General features: G+C 39.1%; 2 protein-coding genes and 1 long non-coding RNA gene across 3 annotated transcripts; 1 reads left to right on the top strand and 2 right to left on the bottom strand.

The window, feature by feature from the left end:
• The first annotated feature begins 1,432 nt into the window (after positions 1-1,432).
• LOC110229151 lies at positions 1,433-2,510 on the top strand. The gene is made up of 3 exons (XR_002332595.1): positions 1,433-1,516; positions 1,828-2,341; positions 2,422-2,510. It is a non-coding gene; the product is annotated as an uncharacterized LOC110229151 (long non-coding RNA).
• LOC9315059 (WD repeat-containing protein 11) lies at positions 2,198-8,152 on the bottom strand. The gene is made up of 21 exons (XM_021028418.1): positions 6,953-8,152; positions 6,500-6,863; positions 6,332-6,419; positions 6,064-6,245; positions 5,837-5,973; positions 5,702-5,768; positions 5,445-5,604; positions 5,259-5,373; positions 5,101-5,176; positions 4,848-5,030; positions 4,525-4,685; positions 4,322-4,427; positions 4,048-4,252; positions 3,669-3,931; positions 3,478-3,599; positions 3,253-3,397; positions 3,080-3,172; positions 2,922-2,995; positions 2,792-2,845; positions 2,408-2,685; positions 2,198-2,290 (listed from the first exon to the last, which is right to left on the bottom strand). The coding sequence occupies exons 1-20, from the start codon at positions 7,903-7,905 to the stop codon at positions 2,451-2,453; spliced, it is 3,783 nt and encodes a 1,260-aa protein (XP_020884077.1). The 5' UTR covers positions 7,906-8,152; the 3' UTR covers positions 2,198-2,290; positions 2,408-2,450.
• A 122-nt stretch (positions 8,153-8,274) lies between these two features.
• On the bottom strand, positions 8,275-10,322 carry LOC9315058 (glucan endo-1,3-beta-glucosidase 11). Its single transcript, XM_021028419.1, has 3 exons — positions 9,996-10,322; positions 8,736-9,775; positions 8,275-8,574 (listed from the first exon to the last, which is right to left on the bottom strand). The coding sequence occupies exons 1-3, from the start codon at positions 10,057-10,059 to the stop codon at positions 8,521-8,523; spliced, it is 1,158 nt and encodes a 385-aa protein (XP_020884078.1). The 5' UTR covers positions 10,060-10,322; the 3' UTR covers positions 8,275-8,520.
• Between the last annotated feature and the right edge of the window lie 3,984 nt (positions 10,323-14,306).

Below are 14,306 nucleotides of genomic sequence, written 5' to 3'. Positions count from 1 at the left end.
TGAGATTTATAAGTTTGTGAGTTGAGATTATTGTATCAATTAAGTTATGAGTATTTCCTTACTTGTGTTGTGTGCTGATTGTATTGCATTTTAAGTTTCTCGTCAATGTATGTGTTTTATTAACGACTATTTGTATTTCTCGTTTTTATTATTTACAAAATAAAACAAAATGATATATAAAATAAAAACAAAAATTATCTTATAATTTTTTTTTACTTATTTTAGATTCATTTGATATTAACTGTGATTAATAATATGTAATCACAAAAAACTTAAACATAAATAAAATGAAAAATATGAAAAGAAAAATTGTGGGGTAAGGTGTTGTAATTTTATTAAATAAAACTATTGTAGAGAGTAAAAATTATATAGGTGTTGAATTATGATGTGGAAGAGAGAGAAGATGATGTGGAATGTTAAAAAGAAAAAAGTGGGTGTTGTAAAATCAAAAGCAATGTAGATAGTCTAAGGGATAAAGTTTGTTTTCAACAAATTTCAAAAAACTTATCCGATAAACACTATTTGAATCTATCTAAGGGAAAAATTCAAATCCGAGAAATAGAGAAATTGAAGATCGAAAATTTGGACAAATTCAAAGGAAGATTACCAAAAATTCAAATCCGAAAACAAGACAAATTGAAATCCGAAAATCCATCCACAAATCAAGATCCTCAAAACCCAACAAAATCCATCCATATATCAAAACTAAACACACTCAAACAAAAGAAACCTTGATTTCCAAAAATAAATCTTACAAAGAAAAGGACGGATGAACGTGGATTTGGTTTGGGATCGGCGAGAAAAGAAGAGTAGGTCTGTCGGCGGATCCTTTGTCGGCAAATGAGAGAAGAGGGAAGAAGAGGAGTTTTATCGGCGGTGAGAGAAGATGTCTCCCAGAGAAGAACGATGGAGGCTCGTCAGTTTGTTTTCGAGAGAGAAAAGGAGAAAAAGATTAAAAAAAAAAAAAAAGACAATTAGGGTTAGGGCTTGAATTTTATAATTGGGAATTAAAAGATCCAAAACTCGATCCAACAAATATGGATATAGATCCAAAGTTAGGTTGAGTCCGTAATTATGTCGAGAAGCCAATATTTTTTTGGCCATTTACTATTTTTCTGATTTAAATTAAACAAATAAACTTTTGTTTCTTATAACGGAGGCTAAGTAGAAATTGTTTAGAGCAGAGGGGGCCGACGAGATTATTCTCTAATCTCTGAGCTAAACCTAATCAAGCCCATGTACAATACTCAATGGTCCATGACCATCTTATTCCTATTAGAGTTCGATGTAATTTTCCAAACCCTACAAGTTGTGGTAAGTAATTATATTCTAATGATCCTTGCAGTGACTGATGGTAGTCTCTGTTGGTGCTTCAGTCTCAATCTACCTCTGTTTTTCTAAATCTCGCGTCGTTTAGACAATCTTCTTTAGAAAGAAATTCAGGTTACTACTAGTATTATCTTAAGTAGTACATTCTTGGAGAGATTCATTGGAGTATATCGTAGCAATTGAATAGGTTTGTTTTTGCAACAGAAATGAAGTTTGGCTCTTGATTTTGATATATACTTTGTTAGTCTCAGCCTTGAGGACTTGAAGCTCCTTTTCTACTGATTTTCTGTAAAATTTCTATCTCCAAAATTTTGGCTTAAGTTTGGAAACCCTTGCAAGTTACTGTTTTTTTTTGCTAAAGCATTAGATTTATGTGTTTATGGTTTCAATTTTGTGTAGTTTGTCCTTTGCAATTATCTTCCCATGAAATCAATTGTTGTCTCTCTTCTTTTGTTAATTGGGTTCTATTATCGCCAATTGTTGATGTTGTGTATGCAGTCATAGCAGGATCTGCACCAGAAAGCACACAGTTTGATGCATGTAAGTTCGACCTGAAGTTGAGTGAAGTGTGAGTCTTTAGTTCTATTTCATCAATTTCTTTCTTCAGCATACTAATAACCAACTAAAAGATTGTAGTGATCGTTAAGAGAAGAGAACATAGTATAATAGTTTTTTTTTTCATCAATTCACAATGATCAAAGCTCCAGACTAACGGATTCAGACAATCATCCCGGGTGGTGTGATTTTAAGCTGGAGTGAGCAGAGCACAAACGCTCAATTTTCATCCTGATTCAAGAAGTCAGAAACAAGTTTATTAAAACTCAAAAACTTGAAAATATCCTCATCTTAAACATTGTCTTTTTCATCTCAAGATCTCTTCAGAAAAGCGTGAGAGCGCATGAAAGCACCTCCGCTGGATTCAGAAGGTTGTACTTACATCCACTACTATTTTTCATGTATCCTGCAGGGATAATAAAAATGCAAACATTCGAAGTCATAGGTCTAACAAGAAGTAAGCTTTATCTCATTTTCTTTCAACAGAACGATTGCTAAATAAGATAACTAGTTAAGGACTGACCTTGTATAATATAGTATACACATGTAGTCAATTGCACAAGACATCAGTGAAAAGATGAAGGTGAATCCATGCATAGATGCACCAGCTTCCTCTGATACAACGCATAGCTTTCAGTAACTGCCATCACATCTTCATTCTCTGAATCAATGCTCCAACTCTCTGCTAGAGTTTCTCGGCAAGCCATAACGAAAATAGCTGCAGTCTCTGGCCGCTCAGCTTTGCGAAATACTGCTAAAGCTTCCTCAAACGCTCCTACCGCTACATATAGTATCACACCCCTGAAATTCCAAAATTCATATTAAGATACTTGTATCCTCATTTCTATGGAATACATTATATCAAAAGGAAGGATTAGTTGGGATGTGTGTATATATATATATATACCTCCATAGGTTGTGTTCAATGTTCACGACGTGCCCTGCCCACCTTTGCAACACCCTGAGTTTCAAGTCAAGAGTTATTTGATTTGATTACCAACTTCACCATTGATATAGGTAAAGATTACACGACACACCTCGCATAGTCAGATCCATTTAAATGTGTTGCTGCCAATGTTGCAGAATCCGTCCAGCAACCAGCATCTTGTAACTGTAGAGACTCACACATTAAGCAAATCTTGGGATCTGAAGCCTCGTTAAGATTTTCTCTAAAAAGTTTTAAACAAAACCTAACCTGTGAGCAAGCTTCTTGGTATCTTCCTACTGAACATAGAAGATGAGTTCCAGAAAGTGATCTGTCTGACCTTACCATGTTCGCTGCAACTACCTTCATATGGAAATCATGTCACGGAAAAAAGTCAGGTTCTGTGATTCACCATGTAGAGATGAAATATGGCATCTTACTACCTTCACCGCTAGCTCAACGAGGGATTTTGACACGGTGGAAGATAAAGCAACAGCACGTAGGGCATTTGGATAGAAATAGGTGCTATCTGGAGAAGTTGAGAGTAACAGACTCACCGCACCTTCCAAGTTTCCAACTGATACAAGTCTGCTCATCAAAAGCACAAAGTATGTTAGCCTCAAATCTTCAAATATAAAATGTCAGTCTGGAATGGGTTGAGGACTAACTCGTGTACTCGGTTTTGAATGGCCTCTTCCCCTTCCAGTTTCTCGTGCCACGGGATTCGCTCATTAGCGCATACCCATAAATCGTTTTGTTCAAAAGCCATTAGTCTCAGTTGACCTTCACTCTGTAATATTCATAAGGGTTCAGTATAAAAGGTATTCAAATTTCTAGTTTATTCCACAGTACAACTTACCAGAGAACCATTCTTCTCAAATCCTGTAGATGATGGCCCCTTTGATGAAGTTTTACTCAGCGTAGCTGTTTCCTCAAAATGCTTCTTCGAAGACTTAGTTGCTGTTTTGTTGACTACATGTTTCATGGCATAGGGCAGTTGTAGCCAGAAAAGTGCCTCAGAAGTTTCTCCAAAAATTGCAGCCGCGAAAGCAAATCTTGCAGCACAACCCTTATTAACTAGACTGGAATATAGTTTTGCTTTCTCATCATCGAGAAGACAGCCTTTATCCATCATCATTTCGAACGTTTTTACCAGAAAAAAAAAAGAGAGAAAACATCATTCACATGAAAAGGCATACAAAATGTTTTATGGAGAAGAAATAACAATGAAACGCAACCTTCTGAGCGGTATGGTTCTAATACTTTAAGAAACATTTCCAGCACTGCAGGGTCACCGATTGGTGGGAAATCTATCATGAAACTGCGAAGATCCTTAGAAGATGAAGTTCTTGCCGGAATAGAATGTGGTCGTTTGTCAATACATGTACTAGAAGTGTTGAACCAAGATGGCTTTACGCCAAGCTGCAAGATCATCCGCAGCGCCTACAAATTGACTGTAAGCTAAAGTACTTTCCGATCAGCTCAAAATCAAACATAAGTTGTTAACCTTACCAGGGCATGTGGTGTAGGGAGTAGCGTAGGAGTGCATAAAGGAACAGGACGAAATCTTTCCTTGGGAGGTTTTGTGTAGGATATTTGGGCTGTCATTTTTTCATCTCTGTATGGATTAGATGAAGGAGCATCAAGAGGGTTCTCCTCTTAACTTCACAATCTATTGTAAAGGTTATACAATGGAAAACATATACATCACTTACACATGAACCTCCACCAGGCGAAAACTACCATCAGTTCCAGCAACGCATAAAACAAGCGAGTCAAATTTACTAGTTCGCAGAGGCAGCCAATCAAGTTCAAGAATAAGTGTGCCAGGAATTTGAGGCCGCATGAGAGAAATGGCCAAAGGATCTGGTGAATCCTGGAATAAAGATACAAAGTCCATGGCTTAACTATGGAATGACAAACTTGTTTATAAACAACACCAGTAAAGCTATGTGAAAAAGGCCTAACTAGACCATTGGTATGACTTATGAATATGAGACCTCTTATACCAACGTCTAGAAGTTACAAGAAATCTTACGAGATCGTAGATGGAGAATGTGTTGTCATAAAATAGCACTGTAATTCGTCCTCTGCTAATATCACCAGCAAAGACAGGTGAAAATTTGATCTTCTTTATTCCTTCTTTGCAGGTGTTAAATGAAGAGGAGTTACCGGATGCTACATCCCACCATCGTATGTTCCCTAACTTGTCACCGGTAACCTGTTAAGTGATTTTTCTAAGATATTTCTCAAAAACATCCAGAGATAACATCAAGAGGCATAGTACATACAACATGAGGTAAGCGATAGGCCATAGCAGTTATTAACCCATCAGAAGAGATGAAAGAAGATGCCGGCCATGTCGGTCTAACAAAATAATTGGAATTAACATGTTAGAGTATGAAAAAATAAAATAAAAAACTATGAGGATGTTTCCCTGAAAAGCAACCTGAAATCTCGAATTCTTCGTCCGTACACCTCAAATACGCCAAGTGCACCATTTACCAGTGCAAATGCAAAACTTTCAGAAGCATCATCTTGGAGTGCATCAGCAGCTACATCTTCTGTTAGAAAGCAATTCTTTTGTCATAAGTTTCAAAGTAAGATGAGTACATTGTTAAAGAAAATCGCTTACTAGAATCTGATGCTTTTGGAGTTCCAATGTCATCTGGTGTGGCATTTGTTTCCTGGTTAGAAGACATCGAAGGCTGCTTTGAAAGACTCTTTTGAGCTAAGCTTGGAATAGTTGGGAGAGTCCATTCCAGAACTGTGAAAGGGAGAGCTAGTGATCTAAGCTACATCAAAGTACAAGTCATAGTAATAATTACAAACCCATGGCATTTCATCATAATTAAGATGAGTATTTCCATCACTTGTAATAACCTAACTTACCATCACAGGGCTTTTAGTCATTGCCCATACTTCTACTGGAGCATCACGGAACAAAATAAGAAGATACCTGAAAACAAGATGTCAAAGACTCTTTTTATCTCTTGGTGAAGCCTTAGAAAAAATAAAGAGACCAACCTCCCAGAAGATGAAGCTCTCAGAGCTCTTATAGGAGCTCGCTCTGGCTTTTGCAAAACTCGAAAGCCTCTACTGACGCCACTCCTAAGACATGTGACAACGAGCTTATTAATATACCCACCTGTTCGTTTACTCACCTGATACCACCAAAGCAACATTACAGTGTTCATGTAGTGGAAAATCGAACAAAGATTATTAAGGATCTTATGGAATGAATTTTTATTTACCCGACTACAAGAGAATGAAACGATTCTCGAATTTCCTAGCCAATTTAAACCCCTTATAGTACTGGTGTGTGCAGAGATACTTGCTGCCACTGCGTTTGCAGACACATCAACAACATCAATTGTGCCAGCTTCTGTTCCCAAAGCTACAAGAGGAACTACTACAGCAGGAAAATTCCCTCCACCTTCATACAATATATTCATATCCATGAGCTTGAGTCTCTCATTTTTTATTTTATATTAAAATTCACAAGTTGTCGATGCAACTCACGAGCCAATGTTGCGGTCATGGAAGGGGTTGGTACTGCAAGCACAGTCACTGTGGACGATAGAAGCTGAAGTTGTCCAACTAATGTGATCTGTATCAATGAGTTTTATGTAAACACAGAAATAAGGAAGGGGAAAGATAAGCAAAGAAGGTTCCAATTCCATCATAGACCTCGAAAGATATATTACGAGGGAGATCTTGATTGCCATTAGTTGGGCTCTCTAGCAGATTATCATTAGTTTGAGGATTAGAATCCTCATCTCCACTGAAAGTCAAGATCCAGCTCCATATTTTACCATCATCGGATATAGATATGAAATGTGTTTTGAAACGAAGAAAAGCATCGTTGTTGAAATCAAACGAAATCTCGAGCTCTGAACTATCCAAAACAGCATCTGAATGAGTAGTCCTCATGTTCTGGAGGGTTGAGTCCAATTGGGAGATTAGAAGAGTCAGAAGAGATGGTGATGGTACAGAATTACCAATCGTCGGCATCAACTCTTCGAGTCCACATAAGACATGGACCTGTTCCCCTCTGCAAAAGCAAGAAAAAAAAAAAAACAGAATGCCTTAAGAAAAGACAACAGAGAGGAACAAAGATGAGAAGAGAACTTCCTGGCGCACTCTTTTCGTCGCCAAATGCTGAGCCTGCCATCAAGGTGAAGGCAGTATAGAAACTCCTGTCTTGGGTCAGGCAAAACATCTACAAACTTGGCGTAGCCACGAGGTAATGCTACTACGTAGAGGGCTGTTTCATACTTTAAATCAAACACGACAAGCTCTCTGGGAAAGGTGGCGAAGAGGATGTGTTTCCAATGCGGTGAGAAAGAGAGTTTTGCGGAATAGAGAGGAAAAACGGTTGATGCAGGAGACGTTGAGTGGCTACTGGTAGCAACACCTTCCCCTTCTAGCTTCTGTAGATCGCTGCAATCTGTTTGGATTTGAAACTCCTTCGTAGGGACGTCATTCTCTGTTATCCCAAGAAGTTTCAAAGAGAGTAAAAACCCTTTGAGGCCAAGGACACAAAAATGGCGGGAATCAAAGGGGTCACAACGAATGCATGATAATAACTCAGGCGATGCGTCGTACTTCCAGAATAATTGTCCTGAATCCGTGTAGAGCGAGAGAGAAGACGGACCGGAAATGGCAGCGAGGACGTAGGATTCTGGCCGAGCCAATACCCAACAGAGGTCCTGTATGCCACCACAACCAAGGATCTTTCCTCTAGCACTAGCACTGTCACAACTTTGTTCAAGCCATAGACGAACAGAACGCAGGCGGAAGTCAATGAGAGCAATGCGGCCGAGGTGATCACCCACAGCGATAAGGAGATCAGAGGAGAAGAGATCACGCTGGACAGGAACAGGAGCCCAACGAACAGAGGTGACCGTAGAAAATGCACAAGAGATGGGAGACGGGAGAGAGACGGAGGAAATGAGCTGGAGAGAGCGCGAGTCGACAAGAGAGACAGAAGAACCAGAGGCAAATGCCAATAGGCCGGAAGGGCTCACGTCAGCTGCCGATAGGTTGCTTCGGCTCGGTGGTCCGGGAAGAACACAGTCAGAGGAGGACCACATTTTTTGAATTTTGTCGTTATGAGCATTGCGGAATTTGTATGTTTGTGTTTGGAGGGAGAGAGAATAATAGACTAATGAGGGTGCGCTTCTCTTTAGGCTGAAGACTCTCCATAACTGAAAACCCAAACCATTAGGATCTTTTTACCCCCAACACTATTTACGACACTCTCACTGACACCTATTTTTATCCTCTACAGTAGCTCCACACAACCAGTCTTGTATTACACGTGACGCCGAACCCAGAGGCTTGTAAGATTGTGAAAGATTTGAATATGATCTCATAATCTGAAACCGATGTAAATCGCGTAGACTAATCAGAAACACAATATCCATAATCCCTCGATATCCATTAATTTCCCAAGTATCCAATTCAAAAAAATCTAAGCAGAGACCCAAATTTATGTATTAGATTTGTTTTACATAAGATGTGTATATATGAGAATGTCTGGTGATATCTTTAGTGGATATCTCTTGGCTACATGTATGAGAATTGCAGTAAATTTGTGCCCCTACCATTTCGTTAGCCTCTCAACCCTAATATTAATATATTATATTGCTACGAATGTATGACCAAATCCGAGGATCCTATCGTCAAAGCTCACACCATTTCCGCATTTATATCATCAAGAGGAAAACTGAGACAGAGATGATCACATAGTAACAAGCTGCCTGCAACAAAACGCAGAAGATATTTATACATACGATGGTCACTATGCATTACCCTGAATATGAACAAAGTCGGAAATGAGATTGAAAGAGCAAAATATCATACATAATGGATATGGTCATTACAAGTATACTACGACCTCCTTAATTACAGAATTTCATACCTTTGATGATGAAATGAGTGACTTGGGAGCATCAGACTTCAGACTATTGAATCCAATGTCATATGATATGGTTCCATCAGGTTTAAAAAGTCCAAAGTGTGTCTCAGAACTCTTGCCCGGTTTTGAGTTTTCATTGAACAATGCAAAGATATAGGCTTTGAGCACCGTTTTTGGTCTAAGAGGTGTCCCTTTCTTCTTTGCAAGCCTCTTCCTGAGGTTATAGTTATAGGTTCTTGCATTCTCCGGTGTTGCTGCAGGTTCATCTGAATCCCCTTTAGAAGCCCACCCAGTTTCAGTGATCATAACCTCCATCGTCTTGAACCCAGCATCTTGCAGCGCCATGTAGGCAGCATCGATCTGAGCATCAAGCATGTTATCATAATGTAGATCAGTTTTCGGGTCATATATGCCTTCCGTTGGCTTGAAAAGAGCATAGTTGATATCAATCTCCTTCGGATTATAAGTATACGCCAAAAAAGGGTACGCATTCAAACAGAAAGGAGAGCCAATCTGCTGAAAAAACTCCAACAGTGGCTTCATGAACTGAACAACATTCTCCTTAAAAACACAAGACGATGGCGGGTAGGAATCAGAAAACACAGCCTGCGAATGAGCCGTGGTGATCTGCACCGTGTCCTCCAGATTCATTTTCTTCAACGCATTGTACACATTTTTAGCTGCACCAAGTAAAGCTCCCGCGAGCTCAGAATCACCGCCTCCAAGAACTTCATTCCCAATCGCGATACCACGAATCCGAGTCTTGGGTAAGAAAGACTGAACATTTTCTTTAACCCAAGAGAAAGCATGATCAGCATTCGAACTCATCTCTTTTAAAAACCCATTTGGAAGTCCAACCACAAGGTCTAAACCAGTTCCACTAAAAGCTTCAAGAACAGTGTGATCCGCATCGTATATACGCACATTTCGAATTTTAGCTTGCTTTAGAAGTAAAACTACTTTATCCGGAGATGGTATGTTATCCGCAATCCTTCCATAATTTATCCCATAAGTTCCAACAAATGCTCCATCCACTTGAAACTCTACACAGAAAAAAAACAAAAAACAAATAAGAATCCATGAGACTACCACTAATAGTAACAATTTCATCAGAAAAACCAAGAAATTCAAATCATAACATCGAATATCTAACCATGTTTGATCAATCGACGAAATTAGCAAAACCAAACATCCTAGAGTTGAGTAGAATTCAAATAGGAGTTAACCTAGAATTTTTTTTTTAACAATAGAAAGATACTGTACCAATCGAAGTCAAAATGAAGAAGACGAAGAAGAACTTGAGAAGAAGTAACTTGGAACTTCTCATCTGAGAAAAGTTATCAGAAAACTGGAAAAAAAGTGGAAGAAGATGCAGAGGTCACCGAGAGTAAACGGGAATCTGATTCGACAGCGACATCGAAGACATAGAAACTAAATCAGATCCTTCCGATCAAAACAATTTTTTCAGTAACAAAGAGATTGATGAAGCTGGAGAAGAAGATGATTCTGCTTCACTGAATGATTTTTGCAAAAGGAGAATTTTCAAGAGAGATATTTTTTTTTTTCTTCTGGGTTTCTTTTTCGTTACTGTCGAATATATGAATAAGTTGCAATTTACTTTTTCTTTATTCTTTGTTGAACTTTTTTTTTTGTTATTAAAATAAGAAATTAAAGTGAATATAATAATAATTGATAAAGACAATAAGATGGAAATTTCGTAGTTGTTTAGTGATGTGGTAGGACGGTGAGTTTTCTTTGGCCGTACCAACATTACAGCTAAATCAGACGTGTATCCTCATTGACTCACTTTTTCTCAAAATGTATGCTTGTTTACTACTAGGGATCCAACTTTTCTTGTACTTTATTATGCTTTGAAATTAACTTTTTAGTTTAGTACATGACTAGAAAGAAGGATGATTGAGGATTTAGCAGAGTGTTGAGATAATAATCGAATTAAGTGATATGAGAGACGTTTGGTAGAGAATTAGGCTAATCAGATCGATGAATAATCAAGTGACTAAAGTATCTGATAACTTGTAAAACTATAATCGAATTTTACATTTTATCACCATAATCACTAATGAAAAACTTGTAAACTCTAGGATGAAAACCAAAATCAAGATGGGAGATTGGCGATATGCTGTAAAGACTTTCACTACATTTTTTTTTGCCAATCAAACACCATATATTAATTTACGGAAAATAACTCTCTTCTAGAGAGAGTCAATCGGATACCGTCGAACTTACATGAAAAAAACAGATGCCGCAACTTCTTGCACATTTCGCAAAATGATCATTGGAAGTATTACCACTACGAGGGATATGTCTAACACTAAAAGTAGAAAACGAAACCCTGTAATAGTCAAAATCCTTCAATTCTGTAGAAAAAGTAGGCCACTCCTCTGGCTTAGAAGTCATCTCTAAAGATCCAAACAATCCGTCAAAATGAGGATGCTCGTAGGGAGTGCTAATAAGCACTTCATCGTCCACAAAGAGTCTCTAGTTTCGCATGAAGGGGGGAAAGACTTCTACGCAAGCCTTTTAGTCCTAAATGCAACAATCTTCCTCCATAGTAAACAATCCATCCGTGTCCATTTCTAGCCTCTGTCTTATGCCAGGACCCATCAATATGGCAACGGTCTGTCTGCTGGGATTGGCCAACAACCAAGTTTTGTCCAATCACACTTTTACTTAACTTTTTATTTCAATAGTTTTAACAGTCCCTCAATTTTCTCTAACTCTCTTTTCTTCTACTTTTCTCCAAGCCACACAAACACACGTGATTTTTCCAAGGCTATACGAGCGTTAGCGATTATATTATTAAGATAAAATTTGATAATTTTAAATTTTAATCCCAACAAAATCTAGTTGAAAAATACTCTATTCAATTATTTGTTTTTCACAAACTAATAATATTGTCTATATTTGAATAGTATATTTTATTTTAATATTTCACAATAAAAATTTAAAATTATTAAGATAAATTTGAACCACAATAAATGTTTTTTTTTAGGGCACGCCCCCAAATTTTCTCCCCCGAAACGATTTTCTGCGACAAACCTAGCTCCGCCGCGTCTTGCCTCTCTGGTGTCTGGTTGCGACCGCTGCCGTGAGAGGGCTCTAGGTTACTTTGGTCTGGTTTCTCCTCTGTACTTGAAGATTCTGAAGGGTTGAATCAACTTTGTTTTCTCGTGGTTAGTGTCGAAGGTCCACCGTGCGCAACGGCCGGTTTCTGGTGGCTGGAATCTCCTGCTCTCTCCCTCTACTGCATGTAGACGGTGATGGACCAAGGTGGAGGCTCTCTTTTTCCGGTCCAAGCGTTTCGCATCTTTGGCGGCGAAGCAAAATTTTGTTTGTAGATCTGTTCTGGATCTCCTTCATCCTGGTGTTTTCTGGTGGTCGAGCGTACTTCCCTTGGCTGTGCCATGGTGTCGTCTCTCTTCCTTGCGTGGATTCATTTTTTCTAAGATTTCTTAGTCTAACCACCACGTTTCGGCTCGTGTCTGCCAGAGTTCCGGGTTTCTTTGTGTCGGGTTGTTCGCCTTGAGGACAACTTACTCCCACACGCCTGAAGCCTCTGTCCTCTCTGTGCGTGTCGTTTTCGTGTGTCGAAGTTTGAATTGAGAGGATTTCTTTAGCTTTGTGGCTAGTTTTCCAGCTTTGGTTGGTGTTTGCCATCGACCCGGTAGCTTCTGATGCCCCAGCCTCTCTTTTCTATTTCTCCTTCGCATAGGTTTCAGAGTTTGGCTGCTTTGGTAGGTCTTAGTTCGTCTAGATGTCTTCTGTTGGGGTCGGATCCCACACATCTTCGGTAGGATCCACTTGGATCTATCCACGTCATTATTACATAATAATCCTCTTGGATTTCTAGATGTTTCATTGCGAGAATCGAGCTCGACCTGTCGGAAGTTCGATTCAGTTTATTAAAGAGCTCGATCTTTACCAGTACGGAGTTTGCTCTTATTCAACATATAGTTCGCATAAAAGAAGGCCGAAGCGAGGAGAATATTGCTCTAGGTTCGCGGTAGCGTCAAGACGCAGGAGTTCGGAGTCAACAAGAAAGGGTTCGGAAGATCCACGCGAAGCCCAAGATAGTTCAAATTCAAGCCGTTTCGGTTAAATTGTAATCTACATGATTAATGCGGATCAATGCAATTATGAGCAGTAAATGACCGTATTGATCATGTTTTCTCTATAAAAACAACCTCAAACGCGTGTGTTTGGGGGGAGAAAAACTTTTTCCTCTTACGATCAAGCAATACAACATACTTTTTCTTTTACAATTTTGCATAGCTTTTTACGATTTTTTTTTTCCAAGTTCTTTCGCTTTATTTAGTTTCTTGGTTACTTCCCTTTTCAATTCCATATTTTCATTTGTTGATTTTAGAGTTTTTCTCCACAAAAATACTTAAAGACAATCGAGTGTGAATCCTACATCCACATTTTGGCGCCGTCTGTGGGGATTTACCGCAAAACTCTTTGATCTCAAAATCTCTCTTTTTCAAACCAAGAAACTATGGCTGATCAGCAAGCTTTGAGCAATGCAATTGCCTCGCTTACTCAGTCAACCACCGATCTGACCAATCAGATGAGTACACTCGCTAGTGCCAACGCCACTTTTGGTGAAAGGTTAAACTTAATCGAGCAAACTTTAACGAGTGTTCAAAATACTCAAACAAATTTGTCAAACGCGCAGAACGTTGTTTCAAGCTGTTTAGATAATTTGTCCTCAGCACAAACGACAGCGTATCAGCGCAGGCTATTCCAAACTCCCACACTAAACAGATCCGAGAGCACTCAAACTCCTCCTACGGGCCGTCCTGCTAGTACTAGCAATCAGACAATCGTAGGAGATGGGTCCAATCCAACTGGGGATGGAAATCCCCAAAATCAGGGCAATCCTGCTATTGACGAAGGAAGAACCTGATGTCATCCTTTCCGATGATTTCGTCAAAGTTCGTCAAGAGCTTGATGAGATAAAGTCGAAGTTTCATCAGGCGACCAGTTCGGCACCTGAGATCGATCGAGTAATCGAAGAAACTCGACGAACACCCTTCACTTCGTGAATCTCGAACCTTCGGATCAAAGATTCTCGAAAGGTCAAATTACCAACTTACGATGGTAAAGGTGATCCTAAAAATCACCTCGCTGCTTTTCAGATCGCTGCTGGCAGAATTGATCTAGAACCAGACGAGGAAGATGCCGGATATTGCAAACTATTCTCTGAGAATCTATCCGGATCGGCTTTATTATGGTTCACTCAGTTGGAGCCTGAATCTATTGATAGTTTTAAGGAATTGTCCTCTGCATTCCTAAAACAGTATTCCATGTTTATGGAAAAGGCAACCTCTGATGCAGATCTATGGAATTTAACCCAAGGTCAGAACGAACCACTTCGCAAATATATCGCTAAATTCAAAGAAATGATAGCCAACATTCCTGGGGTATCACACGCTGCTCCCCTTTCTGCTTTAAGGAACGGACTTTGGCATGAATCCCGATTTCGGGAAGAGATCATCGTCAATCGTCCGAGCACTATCCAAGATGCTTTATTCAGAGCTACTAATTGGATGG

This window comes from Arabidopsis lyrata (assembly GCF_000004255.2).
Source record: "Arabidopsis lyrata subsp. lyrata unplaced genomic scaffold ARALYscaffold_4, whole genome shotgun sequence".
Lineage (NCBI taxonomy): Eukaryota > Viridiplantae > Streptophyta > Magnoliopsida > Brassicales > Brassicaceae > Arabidopsis > Arabidopsis lyrata.
Note: the sequence above shows the minus strand (reverse complement) of the source record. Positions and strands in the feature narration are given on the sequence as shown.